This window comes from Manis javanica, chromosome 6, assembly GCF_040802235.1.
Source record: "Manis javanica isolate MJ-LG chromosome 6, MJ_LKY, whole genome shotgun sequence".
NCBI classification, from domain to species: Eukaryota; Metazoa; Chordata; class Mammalia; order Pholidota; family Manidae; genus Manis; species Manis javanica.
Window position 1 is genome coordinate 80,866,578 of NC_133161.1, and position 19,330 is coordinate 80,885,907.

At 35.4% G+C, this 19,330-nt stretch overlaps 1 protein-coding gene across 15 annotated transcripts in view; it reads left to right on the plus strand.

Moving 5' to 3' along the window:
• CACNA2D1 (calcium voltage-gated channel auxiliary subunit alpha2delta 1) overlaps positions 1–19,330 on the plus strand; it is a 512,731-nt gene that overhangs the window by 107,894 nt on the left and 385,507 nt on the right. For all 15 annotated transcript variants that reach the window (XM_073238917.1, XM_073238921.1, XM_073238916.1 and 12 more), the window contains exon 3: positions 12,730–12,846. In XM_073238917.1, the coding sequence (XP_073095018.1) occupies positions 12,730–12,846 (117 nt within the window). The remainder of the gene's footprint in view (positions 1–12,729; positions 12,847–19,330) is intronic.

Sequence of the window (19,330 nt, forward strand, 5' to 3'; positions counted from 1 at the left end):
TCTACAATTACATGAGGAACATTATGTTTACTAGACTCCCCCATTATCAAGTCTCCACCACATACCCCATTACAGTCACTGTCCATCAGCATAGTAAGATGCTATAGAATCAGTACTTGTCTTTTCTGTGTTGCACAGCCCTTCCCGTGCCCCCTCCACTACATTATGTCTGCTAATAATAATGTCCCCTTTTTTTTCCACTTATCCCTCCCTTCCCACTCCCTTTTCCTTTGGTAACTGTTAGTCCATTCTTGGGTTCTGTGAGTCTGCTTCTGTTTTGTTCCTTCAGTTTTTTCCTTTATTCTTAAGCTCCAAAGATGAGTGAAATTATTTGATACTTGTCTTTTTCTGCCTGGCTTATTTCAGTGAGCATAATACCCTCTAGCTCCATCTATTTGTTGCAAATAGTAGGATTTGTTTTCTTCTTATGGCTGAATACTATTCCATTGTGTATATGTACCACATCTTCTTTATCCATTCATCTACTGATGGACACTTAGGTGCTTCCATTTCTTGGCTATTATAGATAGTGCTGCGATAAACATAGGGGTGTTAGGGATAGAATTCCTGGGTCAAATGGTATTTCCATTTTTAGTTTTTTGATGAACCTCTATACTGATTTCCACAATGGTTGAACTAATTTGAAACCATCATTTATTTTTCTATAAAACGTATGTCTGAATCTGCAAAAAATTGTATGAAAAGAAAACAGAACTTCGCATGTGTTGGAAATCCTCAGTTGTTGCCCTTGACTGACCATGCGCTGGAGAAAGCAAACCACAACGATGTGAGCAAATTACAATCATCTGCAAGTTTTGTTGTCTCCTTTTTGCACTGTTTTCTCCAAGCCTCCCCCTTTCCCTTTAAGAATCTAAGTGTTCCATAGCCCCCTCTATTTTATAAAAGGAAGGGATTGATGGTTATCATTTACGCTTGAAGTTATTTAGTAACTATTTTATCTCGAATCAGAACATATTTGGTATTAGGAGGCAGTTGTGAAGATTATATTTTGAAAGACGTAGTTTCCAAATATGTTCTTTCTCCTGGTGGGCGACAGATGTGTAGATGGGAGCAGCAGACATGGGCTGAGGGAAGGCAAACGATGTGCCGAGGGCACAGAATTTAAGGAGACACTCTTTCTGAGGGTCATAAACCTGCTTGGTTCTCAGAGTGAGTGAATAGCTCCTGAAAAGTGTGCCCTTTCTTGCACACTTGCCTCACCCTGTTCCCCGCTTGTAGCCCAGGGACAGTAAAGGCCTGATCTGCTCTGCGTTTTCTGTTCTCCATGGCCGGAGGCAGAGATTTTTACAGCCTTTGGACATTACCTAATCTCACGCCTCTGCTGCATCTTCTTCTCTCTTCCTTCCCCTCCCACTACAATGTCAGATCTTTCTTACAGCTTTTCTGGGTGTTTTTTAGGCTTCCCAGCCTCAGCTTGCATCTATGTGAGGCTCAATGGCTGTTCCTATAGTGTTATTGACATAATGCGTTTTGAGATCTTCACCCTCATTATCTGCCATCACTCCATATTTACCCTCTATTTCAGTTCTAATGTTGTGTTGAATATTGTGATAACAGAGGATATTAGGGGAATCCAAACTCTTTGTTAACAGAGATGATTGTATTCCTCTAGCTGCTGTGTCAGGCTAGAACATGCTAGCAGAGTTAAGAAACTCCTTGGATTAATTTTTTTTTTTCCTGGAAGTTTATTTTGGAAGATGTAATAATTCTGCAATGGCACCATCATAGAACTTCCTGGCTTTTGATTCACCATTATGATTTTGTTAGTTAAAATTATGTTAAAATTGATACCTTTGTATTTCACTAAGTGCTCAAAATCTAAGTATGGAATGTGTCTAAACACTGAGCACTCTGTCTTCTTGATTAAGTTAGTATTTACGTAAGTGTTTCAAGTGAAGAATTTCTTTTCATTAGTGCTCATGGGATTAACTGATGCTTTTCTTTGACACTGTGGTCATGACATGTAAATAGAATACTCATTTTCTATGTGGTGGAGAGGTTAATATATTAATCTATTTACAAAATAGATACTTAAAATCAGAGCATAATTAATCATGGTGATTCTGACTAGGGAATGAACAAGATGGAGAGTCAACAACAAAGGTTCAGAATCTTTTCTAGAAAATGCTGCTAAGTAACTGGATGAAACTATATTCCCTTTACCTGCTTTTCAAGTGAGATAGATAAATAACACTCTTCCTTCCTTACAGGAATGTTATAGGGATAAATGGGGATATAAAATGAATGTGAAAGCAGTAATAGCTGCTATGAAAGAGTTAAATGCTTATTATAATGTAGCTTTACATTCCTTTACAGAAGTAATATAGTAACTTACAGATACAGCTATTTAGTGTTATTTCACATGTTCTGGTTGTATTCAGTTACCTTATTCCCTCAATGATGAAATGTAACTAAATCAGTAACCGTATTTCCATAATTATGTAGGCAACTTGAGGTTTTCATTATTTTAGAAGACAAAAAACACTTTCCAAGTAGAAAGGAATCTATTTTTATTTATTTATTTACTTATTTTTTATTAAGGTATCATTAATACACACTCTTATGAAAGTTTCACATGAAAAACGTTGTGGTTACTACATTCACCCATATTATCAGGTCCACACCATACCCCATTGAAGTTACTGTCCATCAGTGTAGTAAGATGTCACAGAGTCACTACTTGTCTTCTCTGTGCTATACGGTCTTCCCTGTGACCCCCCCCACCCCAACACCATGTGTGCCAATCATTAATACCCCACAATCCCCTTCTCCCTCCCTCCCCACCCACCCTCCCTTTGGTAAGCGCTAGTCCCTTCTTGGAGTCTGTGAATCTGATGCTGTTTTGTTCCTTCAGTTTTGCTTCATTGTTATACTCCACAAATGAGGGAAATCATTTGGTACTTGTCTTTCTCCACTTGGCTTCTCTCACTGAGCATAATATCCTCCAGCTCCATTCATGTTGTTGTAAATGATAGGATTTTTTCATCATGCTGAATAGAATCCTATTGTGTATATGTACCACCTCTTCTTTATCCATTCATCTACTGATGGACACTTAGGTTGCTTCCATATCTTGGCTACTATAAATAGTGCTGCAGTAAACATAGGGGTGCATATGTCTTTTTGAATCTGAGATTTTGCTTGTTTGGGTAAATTGAAAGGAATCTATTTTAGACTGCCAAATGTACCATCAGTAGAGTGTATGATCCCTTCACTCACCTACTAGAGATTTAAAGTAGGAAGCTATTTTTTTTTAAACAGTAGTTAATTACATTTATTTTCAAAGATACAGAATACATTCTAAGGGGATGTCTGATTTTCTGATAACAGTATTAACAGGGTTCTAAGTGAAGTTCTATTGGTTCACAAACATTAATAGTGAATGACTATTAAGATGTTTTCTTTTTTAACTTACCACCATTATGAATCAATAGTTAACACTTTCTCAAGTTATACTACTATGTGAAAGATAAATTATTATTTATTGCTTCTCCAAGTAGCAACCTAATGGTTTGGTAATACTAATTACAGAGTGATATATAGTGGCTGTGCACTTTTCTTGTGCAAAGGAGCTTACACAGAGATTGAAGCTAAAAACTCATAAGTGATGCAGCCAACTGTTGTTATCTTTGTCTCTAGAATGAAGATGAATGGCATAGAAGACCATTATTTGCTACTACACACTCTCAGGATGCAACATACAGCTTCTATCTATTTATTTTCCGTGAAGACATCTTTGATGTCTTTATATCTCAAGCAGTGGTTTCAGCCAGGAGCAGTTTTGTTCCTGAGGAGACATTTACCAATGCCTGGAAACATTTTTGATGGTCACAACTGGGGTTAGTGGGTGAGTGGTACTGGCATCAGTGTGTAGAGGCCACACCTACTGCTGAACACCCTTTAGTGCATAAGACGTTACCCATAATGATTATGCAGCCAGATGTCTGCTGTGCTGAGGTTGTGAAGCTGCTCTGGAAGGACTAAACAATTTGAGAAAAGAATAACTATATGAAATTTAAAAAATGAGTATTAATTGTAAATATCAGCATTGCTGGGTTGCAGTTTTGTTTTAGAAATTTGTTAATAAGTTATGATGGTTAAGGGCAAATTAAACTGATGCTTTCTACAATTTTTTTGTTGGCAGTTGAAATGAGTTTATGTCTTTTGGGGTTAGGAACATGAAACAAGCAGCTCACTAAACCTATGCTTGATTATTTTTTAATTTAGTTTTAATAGAATCTAGTATGATCTCTTCCACTTTTAATTGCATGTGAATTTTTTGGTCAAAATACATACACAATACATATATAGATAGCTTCAGGTATGCAAAGAGAGAGAGGCTAAGCTATTAGGTAATCTTTGAAGTTAAAACAAAACAAAACCCTAAATGGTAGATTGTATTATATGTATCTTAATGTTTTTCTTATTTTAATTCTAAGTATACTTACAGATAAACTTAGAGTATACCTTATGCGTGAGATGTCTCCAACCTAAGAACTGAGAAGTTCTTTCCATGAATGGTTTTCACGCTCACCTTAGTCTTCGTTATAGTTCAGTGTCTCCCAGGAATGACCCCTAGTATTTCATTTGCATTACTGGTTAAATGCCGTTATGTGTTCGTATGCATAGTGTGAAGACACTAAGCAGGCGTTGTTTGTGGTTGTCGCTTGTTCTAGTTCTTTGTGTATTTTTAATATATTGCTTTAAGGTGTCACCATTAAATTCTTGTTAATAGGAACGAGGACAAGTGGCAGTATATGCTGTGGAACATTCACTACTTCTGACCTCATTTTACCAAAATGTTCTTCCTCAAGATAATGTCCCATTTGAAACCTGATACTGTCCCACCTAAGAAGCTATATCATATCAAATAGAAAGAATAGGAGGACTAGGGAAAGTATTATTGAAGTATTGAGTTTGATGTAGTTGTCATCAGAGAAGTATGTAGTATAAATTTGAGAACATGACTAATTGTGTATGTGTTCGTTTTATGTATTTAACATCATATATGTATAAACTTGTATTTGGATAATGTTTATAGTAAATAAGCTGTGTTCGTTTTATGTATTTAACATCATATATGTATAAACTTGTATTTGGATAATGTTTATAGTAAATAAGCCTGTGTTATATTTTGAATTTTCCCCATGTACTAATTGCTATAATAGATACTAGGAGTTCTGAGCTAGGCATCAGTCTAAAATAGCATGGAGTTGATTATATAATAAGCTCTAAACCAATACCCTGAATTTTATAGCAGCAAAATTCATAATAGTGACCCAATTTGCCTTTCAGTCTTTATTTTCCAGTAATTCCTGTGTCACACACATTCTGATTTCTTTGCTCCCTTATGCAAATTTCCTCTGAAGTGTGGCTATCATCCTACCTTTTTGATTAATTATAACCCATGCGTTTTACTTTCCTTTGAATTCTGACAGCACAATTTATGTCTTCATTGGAACACTAATATTCTTCATATTGATTATTACCTTCTTTTGTGTGTTTATTATTAAAGTTTAATTATCATTTAGGTATATTTATATTTCATTAGGTAACTGCATAGCACCTTACATAGCCTTATTTTTTTCGATTCAAGATAGTGATTTTAAAGTACAAAGAAAAAGTTGTTGTAATTCTGCATTTCATTCCGAGCAGAGCCTCATGCAGTACCCAGTATCAGTGCCCATTCACTAATTCATGCCACCAGTATTTACTGGGTGACTGCTACATGCAGGCACTGTATTATGTACTGGGCTTGTACCAGTTAACAGGCAAAAATCTCTGCCCTCTTGAAATGTACATTCTGGTTAAGGGAAATAGGAAATACATAGTAAACATGATACTTAGTAAAGTATATTTATTAGCTGAATTTTGCATATGCTTAAAGGTAGCAAAATAAAGACCTCAAGCCATAAAAAGGTCAAAGGTAGTATCCTGTCTCAAAATGATAGGTTGTAGGGAAAGGAAAAAAAAAAGGGCTCTAAGTCACTTGAAGTTACCTTTACCTACTGTGCTAAACACAAATGACAATGTAGTAAGGAGTATAAAATAGTAGGACATCTTAAAAGCTTGACACTTGTTTGAGAGATTGCATCATTTACTCTTTTAGTTAAAGAAGAGGAAGGGAGAGTTTGAAGAAGTCAGGTGTTAGGAAACATTGCATATTCTTCTATTGAAAATTTCATTTTTTTAGCTCAGCTAATTTTCAGAGGAGAAAGGTAGGTTTTGTTTTTGTTGTTGGTAGAGAATATTCTAACACCAATTCAGATCTCATCTCAGTTGCTCTTTACCTTAGATGAAGGCCTTATCACATATCTCAGCATCTCTCTTTGTTGTCCTGCTTAGATGATAATAAGATTTATGACAAATAAAAAGAGTTTATGATGCTTTTGAATCATTGTGAGATTCTTCAGGTAAGGGGACTTTGATCCTTGAAAGTGACCAAGAAAGAACTTTATATTATTGTTTTGTGTTACTACCCACAAGTCTTTTTAGAATCAAGACATTCTCAGTTGCTAGGGAACAAGTAGTTCAGAAGCCCACGGAGCACTTTGTAAAGAAGAAAAAGGTAACCAAACCATCCCACATTGCAAAATTCAACTAAAGTAAGTGAAATTCATTTTGTGAGCATCTAAAGCAGTTGAAGAGGCAATGAATCTTTTTTCTTGCCTGCATTAGTATTGAAGACACATGAATATACTCCTATTAGTCAATAAATACAGATATAGTGAAATTAGAATGATGGGGGTAGTTAAAATGTTACATTTTCTTTCAATCCCACGTCTCATTATTGTGAGGTGGAATCATATTTACTCATCCAATTCATCTATATTTTTACACCATGTATACATATCTATTTTGATATTTTTAGGTTTCCTATCTAGACTTTCTTCTCAGAATCCCACAAGATTGTGAAGGTTGCAGTGGGAGTGCTGAGATAATTTCACTGTTTCATAAAGGCTAAAGGAAATAGTGTATTTCATACAATAGAGCTAATTTTTCATATAAATGAAATGGATCTAATGGCTAATGATGTGAAAGTGGTAAGTGGTAATTAATAAATAATGTTAACCACAGCCTTCAAAACATGGTCGTAGCATTTTTAGTTTTTGGAAGAGTGAATCATGGGCATTTTATTGTGGAATTATTTATATGAATAAAGATAACGTGTATGAGGGAGATTAGGAAGGGCCTGGGATTCAGTGAGAACTCAGGCGTCAGAAGGTCTTCGGTCGGTGGGAGGCTGGTGGGGGACCCGTGGGGAGCCACGGCAGCCCCAGGCTGATCTCACCATCGCCCTCAGCTGGGTGCCCTTTGTAACTAGCTCACTGTGTTAGTTTTTTGTTAGATTGGCATGTAAATTCATGGTTTAAAGCATAAATTTTTTGGCTTGACCCAGCACAGATTTATTATTTTACAGTTCTGCAGATCAGAAATCCTTTCCTTGGCTCCTTTCCTCCATCAAAGTCAGCAACATTAGGATGATTTCTTCTCATGCTGCCATCTCTCTGGTTTTCTCGTTTACTCACATGTTCCTTCCAGTTTTTAAGGACCCTTGTAATTACATAGGAATCATCAGGACCATCCAGGATAATCTGTTTAAGGTCAGCTGATTGGCAGAACCTGATTTCGTCTGCGAACATAATTCCCCATTGCCGTGTAGCAGCATGTTCGCAGGCTCTGGGAGCTGGGCTGTGGATAGCTTTGGAAAGCTATTATTCTGCCTACCATTTATCATTTCTGTCACTCCTTAGAATCTGAATACTGTTTTCTTCTCACTAGTCTTTTTGTTTTTGCCTCTTATGCTCTTGTAGTCCTATGGTGGGAGAATCTGTTTGGTTCAGTGTATGATCACTATTTATACAGATCTTTTGTATCTGGCCCCTCACATGCCATTGATTCAGAAGTTAACTGCTTCTAGGTCTGATATGTCCTGATGCAATTAGTCAGGGGCCAGGGGCAAGGCCATACATTAGAATACTGTTACCCATTTATAAGGAAACTCCAAGCCTTCTCTTTCAACAGGGACTCTCCAAGGCAAAATTTCCCCTAGAAAGCTGGCTGTGGTTCATTTGAAAAAAAATACATGCACACCCATGTTATTTCAGCTTTATTTACAATAGCCAAGATATGGAAGCTGCCCAAGTGTCTATCAATAGATGAATAGATAAAGAAGATGTGGTAAATATACACAATGGAAGATTATTAAGCCGTAACAAAGGGAAATGCTGCCATGTGTGACAACATGAATGGACCTAGAGGATAACATGCTAAGTGAAATAACAGACAGAGAAAGACAAATACCCCATGATTTCACTTACATATGGAATCTAAAAAGCAAAACAGAAAAACTCCAGACCTATAAATATTGACAACAGACTGCTGGTCCACAGGGGAGGGGATGTTGGGGGATGGGTAAAATAGGTGAAGGGGATAAAGAGGTACAAACTTCAAGTTATAAAATAAGTTAGTCATAGGAATGGAGCTACAGCATAGAGACTTTAACTAGTGATATTGAAGTGTCTTGGAGTAGGGAGTCACTATACTTACAGTGGTGATCCTTTAGTAATATGTATAATTATCAAATCACTATGTTGTACATCTGAAACCAATATAATATTGTATATCAATTGTATTTCAATTCAAAAAAAGGCTGGCTGTGGGCATGGCAGAGATGTTGATTGCTTATTCAGAACAAGTTCCATGGGAGAGAAGTAAATGTACAAGTATTGAGAAAAGTGGTTGTCAGAACTTACATATTTCAAATTTAATATGCAGAAATTTGACTATGTTTCTCTTTAGGGAACTTCACTTACTCATGAGCTGCCGTTCTCCCTCCCAGGAGGGGAACAAAAATTAGTCTCACCATTTCAACTTTAGTCTCTTTCAGTTCAGAACAGCCTTTTGTGGTCAATTATGGATTTAATAAATTCCAAGTTCCAGTCCCTTTCAATACTCTCTAATGTTCTTGACTTTAGACTTTAGTTGCAAGGAGCAACTTATAGGACAAGATGTCTGGTATATTTGAACTCTTCTATTCTCTTGGCATAGATACTTGAATGTGATTTTTACAAACAACTTGGCGCCAGTCTCCTTAGCTTGAATAGGACCTCTCAGCTCTGAGTGGTTTGCACTATCATGTTCCAGCTGAACCTCTGCTTCCGTCTGTCCACCCCTCAGTCTCTGCACTGGGGTCCCATTGATCCTGCTGGAGGCAGTCTCCTAGCACACATACAGATCCTTAATTCCTGACTATTTTTCTTACTCATCCTAAGGGTTTTTCCTGTTTCCTCACATTCTGCTGAAATCAGAGGAACCCCTGGGCATAGAGTAGCGCTGCAGACTCACTTTGCCTAAACATACCACATTACCATTTCACCTGCTGCTGCCCTGCTCAGTGGTTTGCTCCTGTATCGTGCGAAATCAGATTCAAATTCCTTCCACTCTAATATTCCAGAGCCTGAATCCTAGTAGTCTCATTAATACAATGGCTAATTAAGTATTAAGTATTTTTTAAGTTTCTTAAAGTGAGTAAATGATATAATATATGTGAAAATGATTGCTAATATAATCTTCTAGGTCATCTAAAACTTGGAAGCATGTTTAATTTTCAGTAAGCATCTCTGGGGTATCGGTATTATTCCATGACATAATACTAAAGTGTTAGGATTTCTGAAACGTTTCCTTAGGTATTAGGTTTATAGGCAATTGTATCAATGAGTGCTGTCATTTTTTAGATAGTACATTTGAGGTGATTTTTAAGTGCATTAATCTGAAGATTATCTTGGAACTATGGACTCAATTAGACAAAGAGACTTAGAAGTTTCCAGTGAAAAAGTTAGGAAAACCATATTCTCTATTGTCATCAGAGTAAAACTTGTCTGTGAATGTAATAGTGAAAGAACAGTAAAGCCAGTTAATTCAAATTATAAGAAAGAATGTATAGGTGGCAAGTATTCTTTTTGTCAAAACTTGTATCAAGGATGGCTGTGAGAGGACTTGCTACAGAAAAATTAAAATATGTTAGTATATTAGTCAGGAGAAAAAACATCATCTCTTAGATTCTCTTCATATGGCGATGCTGCTTTCTTTCCAGTAGAAGAAATGGAAGCTAGTGTTGCACAGCACGTGAGGGGTTAACATGTGATCTGAATGGAGCTGTGCCTGGTGTCAAAAGCTCATATTATTTTCCCTGGGCTGTTTTTTTTCTTTCAGAAAAGAAAGTAGCTAAAATGGCAAAGAAGATAATTATTAATTTTTTTTAAAGGGGGAAAAAACTAGGAAGAGGAAAAGAAAAGATACTGAAGGAAGGCTCTCTTTAAAACATTCATATGTTAGCATGTAACTTAGGGGTGGAAAGAATGTAAGTATGTGCATTATGAAAATAGGTGATCTTAAAAATCCTTGTGAATCTTCTACTCTGAAAATTGTTTACTGTACATTTACCAGGAGACCCTGCAAGAATCTTCACAATGCCTCAGGCAGGAGTAAAGAACACTGTACACTTTAGCATCAAATGCAAGAGCTAGATCTTTTGGTGGGTCAATTTTAGTTCATTTTTTAATTTGTTTTTTTCCTTATGAAAACATTTCAGGTATGGTTTTATACATAAAAAAGTATAGCAGGATATTTACACAGGGGCTGAGACTTAAGCTTCCTTAACTTCATTTATTTCAAGTTCATTTGTGATATAGATTTTCTGAAAAAACAAAACAAAACCAGAGTTTGAGAAGATATGTACCTATTTAAACTAAATGGTTTCTTCTGATTTATTTCATTCATTCATTCTTTAAAGAACCTCTAATACGTCTGGCTTGTGTAGGTAGTGACTTCCTAAATGACATTGTCTGTAGTACGTAATGTAAGCACAGATCCCGTACCAGTCGTCCAGAAAGAATCCCCACCAACCCAGACTTATATTGTAGTTGCTGCACCACAGGGAGGAAGTAAACCTCGTGTGGAAATGAAGAAGGTATTGATGGCACAAAGCGCAGCTGCCTTTCACATCAATTAGCTCTGTTGGTTTTACTGCCAGTCTCCTGGATCAATTACAATGCTGTTGAAGTTTGTCTGTTGCACCCCATCAATCAATCTATTCAGGAGCCATGTTCCTGGATATAATTTCAGGCTGAAATAAAAAAGATCCTTGGAAGAGATCCTTGGGTTGGATGGAATTCTTCATGGATAAACTGATCTTTAAAATAGGACTAAGTAATCTTAGCATAAAGCATAAGCAATCCAGTAATCCGCAGGAATCCTGAATGAAACTAAACATAGGGATTTTATAGGACTAAATTATTGTACCCTACATAGCTGGAATGAGAACCTGCGTGGTCAGAATTAAAACGAGTAGGGGAAAAACCTCATAGTTTGAAGAAGTCAAACAACTTTAGAAGTAAAAGCTTGATTTAAAGATTTCTAAATTATTGATTTTTAATTACTTATTTAAAACATCCATGGAAAATTAATGTGCTCTGTTTTAGCATATTTATCTGTCTGTTGGAAACCAATGTTCACCAGTAGCATCCGTGCTCAGCTGGGACCAGGCTGCAGAACCTGTTGGTAGTAATGCAGAAAGCTGGAGTTGTGCCAGACAAAGCAGGGCTGACTGGTTCCTGCATGTGCCTGGATTCACATCTCAGAAGACAGTGAAAACCTGCCAGGCCCTGGCTTTCAAAGATGGTTTAGTCACGCATGTGCAGCCCATCTGTTGGAGGCATAAGGGATTTCCTTCTCGGCTCAGCCCTCCAGCCACCAACACGGTCTCTGGTTTTTCCTCCGTTTTCTTTAATTCTTCCTCTTCTGCCAGGAGTGTACAGGCTCTGCAAACCAGGTGCATCTTATTCCACCCTATGGAAATCCTTGTATTGACACTAACGTGAGCCAGAAATGGAGTCGGGCTTTTCTTTACTCTGTGTATGGTTTGATTCAGTGATTAAGACAAACACACACCAGACATTCAACTTGATAAAAAATATTCACACTATTACAATTTTAGCCAAACTTTAATGTAGATAGACCTCAGTGACCTTCAACTCTTCTGTCTGTGAATTGAGGTCCCTGTGTCATCTGGATGAGTCTTATTTAGCAGGGGCTTCATTGTCTTCATCTCCCATTCCCTCCCTCCCTCCCAGCTGCTTTCCCTCTCCAGGTTTAGCAGCTTATGCTTTAGCTTCTCTGGTTTCAAGAGGGAGAACAACTGGAAGTCATCCTCAATACATTTTCATCACTTTCCCCCTCCTACCTTTGTTCACTACACACATCCTCCAGGTTTGACCTCCTGTGCTTCCTTCTCCTGTTTTCTAAAATGGCCTCCCTTTAAAAAAAATGCTGATGGCAGTTAATACCAGGTTTTGAGGGTGGGTCCAGTTTCAAGTCACAAAATCCCATACACAAACAATTGTGATACGTGATGTTTTACAGCCTGTTAACATGACATACTGTTTTGGTGAGCTGGTAGTCTTATAGAAAATTAATATATACATATACATACATATACACACACACACACACATATATATATATATGTATTTATTTTACATATATATATATGTATTTATTTTTTTGATACACTTAAACTCCAAAAAGATCAAGAGAAGAAAGGGTGGGTCTTTCCAATTAATTATTTATGATTTTAAATACATTCTAATGTGAACTTACGAGCCAGATAAGCAACTACTGTTCTAACCAACTTTTCACTTCACACAGATTTATGAGAAATACCAAGATTTGTATACCGTGGAACCAAATAATGCACGCCAGCTGGTGGAAATTGCAGCCAGAGATATTGAGAAACTTCTAAGCAACAGATCTAAAGCTCTGGTGGTGAGTTTAAATTGGATCTGTTCTTTTTATTGTTTTCCATTATTTGTTATTTATTTTTCATTCTTTATTTTCTTAGTATGTGTTCTTTACCTTGGAAACTATGTTCATAAAGGCTGAGATATCATTGTTTCATTGCAAATCCAAAATTATCAGCTTATTTCTAATTATTTTTTATTTTAGGTGGTTTTGGTACATAGGAATAGTATATTTACTATATATATATGTCTATTTACTATATATATATATGTCTATTTACTATATATATATGTCTATTTACTATATATATATACCATAGGAATGGTACAGACATCTGTTTACAGAAACATAAGTTGTGATGCATAATAACAATATCTAAATCTATCATACAACATAAACCCCATAAATACTGCCAGCATCCTTAAAGCTATCTTTGTAGTATGCTCTTAGTTCAAGGTGCTTCCCTGGTAGAGGTCACCAGTATGCTAGATATTTGATTAGTACTTGCTTTGCTTTTCAAAAAGGGTTGTACCTCACATTACATGCTGTGCTAAACAAGATATTTGTTAGTTTCCTTGTTTTTCAGCTCTATTAAAATCCATTATATTTTATGTAGTCATCATCGAATTGCTTTCTTCAGTGTTCGTGAACATTATGTTTGCATCATTTATCTGAATGTTTGTAGTTAGCTGTAATTCAGTAAAATATTATTTTGTCAGGATATTTCTCAATTTATTTATTCTTTGTTGGCAAATTATAATTTGAATTGTTTCCAAAGGGGTGTTTCTTTGAATAGTGCTGCAAAGTTTTCTGGACCAGGTCTTCTGGTACACATGTGCAGGAATATCTGTAGGGTCAATGCATGAGTGTAGAGTCATTAGACTGTAGGGTATTCACAAAGTCAGCTTGAAAGAGTGTGATAATTGTTTTTCAAAACAGTTGTATCACTGTAGACCTCCACTAGCAATATGAGTGCCCATTTGTCCATATTCTGGCCATGAGAGGCAATGTCAGACTTCTTAATTATAGGCAATCAGTGGGTGTGAAATGGTACTTGAGCTTATAACTAACAAGATAGATATCTTGTTTTATGTTCATTCACCATTTTTGCTTCCTCTTCAGTGAAATACACATCTCTTGCATATTTAAATTTTTCTGATTGATTTGTAAGTTTTTTATTCTTCATGTTAGTTCACTTAAATTGTATAAGATGGAAACATCTTTTTCCAGTTTATAACTTGACTTTTCATTGTCTTTATGGTATATTTTGATAAAATGAGTTCTTAATTTTATTGCAAAGTTAGTTTTATGAAAAGTTATAAGTATTTTGTACTGTGTTTTGTTTAAGAAATCCTTCCCTACATCGAAGTTATAAATATCTTCTTTATATTTTATTCTGAAATGGTCTATGTCTTTCAGATTTATTTAATTCACCTGTAACTAATATCAGTATATGCTTTCAGGCTGCAATCCAAATGAAATATTTTCTAACGAATTTTCCTAGGGCCATTTATTAAATAGTTTGTCTTATCCCAGTGAGTTCCTTTTATCAAGCTAGATATCTGGTAGGCACAGTCCTTTAGCAGCATCTTCTTCAGAAAGATCTTGAGTATTCTTGAACCTTTAAGTTTTCTTTAAATTTTAGATCAACATGGTAACTACAAAAATATTTACTGGGATTTTGATTGGTGTTACATTGACTTAGACCAGATGGGGAGGAATTGATATGATACTTTTTGTTTATAAATGTGAGATCTTTCCATTTAACAATGTCTTTATGCCATTCAGTAAGTCAAAATTTTTTTGTAAAGTTCTTATACATCTTTTGTTAGATATAGTGCTGGAGCTTAAGTTTAGCTCCTCTTAAACTACAAATCTCAGCACTGTGACAGGTACTTGTCCCAGGACACCACTGAATTTTGGGTTTACTCACAGTTCATATTTTGAGCTTACTATATTTTTATATGTATTCAGCACTCAGAAATTTTCCTTGCTGATTTTTGATGCCTACAAGTCTTTATGTTTCTTGAAATATTCATATTTTGTTGTGAAGAAGCAGGAGGGTCTTTGGGATATTTGGTATGCCATATTGCCAGAAGTTGAAACATTTAAATTTTCAGAAATACATAAATGAGTAAGTCAAGGTAAGATAAGCTTTCATGACTGGAAGATTCAAAGCATTGTTACTTGCAGTTTTGGGTACGTGAATACCAATTTTAAACACTATTTATGATGTAAAGTGTGTTTTCAATAAAGGATTATCTAACAAAAATAATATACTTTCTACTAAAGTGATTAATATTCACTAATGACAGTGTAAAAATCATTCCATTTGTATTGATTTCATCACCTAAATCTTTCCTCCAGATGTGGGAAGCAGTTTATCTGGACATCAGAATCCCCTGGAAAAGGTCATAGAATGAAATAGGATTCTTGCTGTAACTGGATTAAAATGGGAGCCTATTTAGACTTTATTTTTATAATTTGGAACTGAAGCTCCAGACATCTAGTGGGTGGGGGTGTATGTGTATTATTTGAGTCCTTTGGGGGATCAGTGACTAGCTTAAGTGCATGATGGCGGACACAGAAAACACAGTGATTAATTAAATGTAGAATTGGTTAGATTTTGTGTCAGGGAGAAAGATTCATGTTTGTTTTCAAACTAAATTCTTTATTTAACTTTTTTGACTCCATAAAAACAGAAAACACATTTAAAAGAGAAATATTTTGAGGCTAATTGAAAATGAAAAACAGGTGCTACATTGTGCTGCAAATGAATGCAAGATGGTATTATTAATGTACTTGGATTTTTGTTGTAGGTTTATACTCTAGGTGACTTCTGGATTAAAGGAGCTTTAATTTACCTGGATGGGGTACTGATGTAATTCCATAAGTAAATACATCAGAAAAAATCATGAATACACAAGTTTGAGTTAGGTGATAAAATTTAATACCAGGTAGATCTTATTGTTGACCAAGTAGCATTGTCTAATTATTTCTCACAGTAATTCTAAGCTCTAAACATCATTATTAGTCTCATTTTTCAATGAGGAAACTGGGTCTTTGAGGATTCCTGTAACTCACTCAAGGAAATGTATCTAATAAGCAGTGTATGTCAGTGCCTTTCAAACTTTAACATGTTGCATTTAGTTCACTGGTTGTTAATTAAAATGCAGATTTTCATTAAGTAAATCTGGCCAGAGATACTGTATTTCTCATGAGCTCCCAAGTGAGGCTGATGCTCCCTGTATAAAGACTGTTCTTCGAGTAGGAAGAATGAGAGGATTCAAAGTCAGATGTGTCTGACTTCAAGTTCTGCATTCATACCTATTACACAAATAGATCCTTTGGCTTGAAGGAATGTGTAATCATAATGAGGAAGAAATGAGGGCTAGGTAGTATGCTGTGAATTATTGTTCATTCAGATTGATTAAGAATTGAATGTTCCAGTTAATAGAATATTCTAGAATGCTATGAATTTTTCAATGATCCTTTATCAGCCATCTTCAAAACATGATTCAATGAAATGAACTATGCTATTAAAATTTCATTTTTATCTACTGTGAAAAAATTTTAAACCTTTCTTATTATTCAGTGTCAAAGTTATCAGCATAAGATGGCTTTGAAAATATAGATGTAAAACATCTACTGAAGAAATTAATAGTTTATATTTGATAATTTAGTTTTTCTTAAAAAGAAAATGAACAACTGAAGCTATTTTTTAGTGGAATGATTAATTTTCAATATCTGATAAATTTGGTTGTGCATGTATGTACACAGATTTTATTTGAATGTTAAATTTTTAATTCTGTCTTTTATAACCTGTTTATTTAAAAGTAAATTATAACTTATTGCTTTATGCTTATCTTGGCATTTGTTTACATGCTTGACTCTAAACTACTTCTACCAATATTTTCTTTTTCAATTTCAGCATTCATTTTCTTTTTATTCATACTCATTTAATGTATGGTCTTTTGATATGCTTCATCTACCAGCCTTAGAAAGAGCTGACAGAGAAGTCAGTATGAAAATACTTGAGTTGCTTTTGCCCTAAAACTGTCTTTTTTATAGCAAAACAACCTTTTGCAGTTAAATAGTTGTTTAATAGTTATGGTTTTGTTTTGTTTTTGTGACTATATAAAAACATGATTCTGATAGTTGATATGCATTAGACTCTTAATAGAAATTCTATGAAGTAGGCACATTAAATATCTGTTCCTTTTTGTTTTGTAAATGAGGAAACTCTGAACCAAGGTTCTTGTCTAGACTTACACAGATGACGTGAAGTAGTGTTGGAATTCAATTTTAGAGCATCTGTCCTAAATCCATTTTTTTCCCATCTAAGCCCACACTGGTAATTTCAGCCATTTTATTTACAAGATATATCTGTAAATGTCTGTTTTCTGATACTTGCTGTATCTGTCTTAGAAACTGGTTCAATATGACAATTATCCTGCTTAACATCACTGAATTATTCTTAAGCAATTGAAGCAATGTTTAGAGGTGAAAAGGAAACAGTCCTTTAACATTATTAGCATTTATTTCAGTTTGAACTAGGCTGAAAAATCTAGGAGTGTTAGTGAATAGTTCATAGGAGAGAGCTTTTCTGCAAAATAACCCAACCTCCCTTGGTGACTCCTAAAAATTGGTCAGCGAGTGAAATGGGCGGTCTTATTGTTCACCAAGCAGCTAACCCAAGGGGATCGACAAAGTAAATGAAGGTCTCTAGACATTTGTTCAAATAAAATAGTATCAAGGTTCTAATAAACAAATTTTTCTAGTGATACTTCTCCAATTATGGTTGTACTGGTACTTTTAATTAAAATGGCTCCAATCTTTTATGACCCTTTAAAAAATGTAATAAGTCCCAACTCTTCATGCAACCTTGATATTCAGCTTATAATCTGATAATGAAAAGAAGAAAATGACAAATGTTTTCAATCGACTATTAAAGTAGGATTTTTTTCTGGCAGCAGATCATTGTTGTTTAACCAAGTTGTTTTCTTATGTTTCTTTAGCTCTTAGACCAATAATTCTCTATCTTTCATGTTTGTTAGCAATGCTTACAGAGTTTACTAAAAATGCAGATTCCTGACCTCAGCTCTAGAGGTTGTAACTCAGAAATAAAGGTAGACATCTCAAATTAGGTCCAAAGAAGTGATAAGAAGATTCAGGAAGAAATCTGAAAATTTTCAGGGTCTCAGATAATTAAAAATGTATTTGGGTATTAGGAATCATTGGTTTACTTTTTGGGAACAGATTCATTAGAATTTATTGGAAGGGAATAAAGACTGCAGCTTTAAAGAGTGATTGGGAAGTGAGAAATTGGCAAAAAATTTGTTTGCATTTTCATGATGCTTGGTAGGACAGTGAAAGAGATACATGGAGTACTGTTGAAGACTTGCCTTTCTTTTTTGTTTGTTTTCAGGAAGGGAGGACATATAAGCATGTTTATAGACAGAAGGGAAGGAATCTATGTAATCTGAAAATAGAAAAAAAAATCTGTTGAAGGATGATGCCAGAAAAAGTAAACACAGAGAAGATCAGGCATGCAGTTTATCTTTGTAAAGATGGTAAATTCTTTCTTTTGCGACAGTAGTGATATTAATATGAATAAAGATTTTGCATATAGAGAAAATATGAAAGTCACACTGGATGACCGCTTTTCTCTTGGTAAAGTAGACAGTGATATGACATGCAAAGAACAGGGAGCTTTGGGAGTCTTCGGACTATACTGAAGATTTGGGGGAGCGAAGTAAGAGAAAGTGACAGGACTCTGCTATGGGCAAATGAAATGATTGATAAATAAAATCTAGGGTCTTCTTAACACTGCAAAAAGAAAAGGAAGATACAAAATATCTTCATGTTCTGAAAGAGAAGTCCTTACTTAAGCTACATATGAGTTTGAAAAAGCTGTCTAAAAATTTTGTGTGTGTATTTTTGACCATTAGCCCAAATTTGTCTTGAGGGTATAAATTTATCCATGTTGAAGAGAACAAGAGAAAAATTACTCTGGGAAAAGAATGGAATATTGTACTATTTCTGTTTTCCCAGAAGAAAAGTTTGCTTACCCTTCTCTTTAATTTTAGTGTACAATGTCTTTGAGAGGTTTACTCACATTGCTTAAGTATTTCTGTTTGATTCAGAGTAGTAGAGGGACTAGGTAAGCCACTATTTGTTTTGCAAAATTGAGATTACTTTTGGATTTGATCCATGTTCTCTGGATGCTAAAAATGAGGTGCTAAGGCTGGGGAGAGTGGTCCGGTGGCTGAGCAATGAAAGCTGGCTTCTTAAGGCTTAGGCTTACAGACAAGTCACAGCTCAGGCATGCCTTAGGGGATAGAGCTGGTCTGGAAATCCATCGGTAGGGTTTCCTGCCAGAGGCAAAGCCACTTGGGCAGAAAGAGGGTAGGTGTGCACTTTCAGATGGGAACTGAGGGAGAGTGGTGTGAATGGCAGTGGCACTGCACCTGGATGAACCCAATTATCTTCAGACAATGCAGAAAAA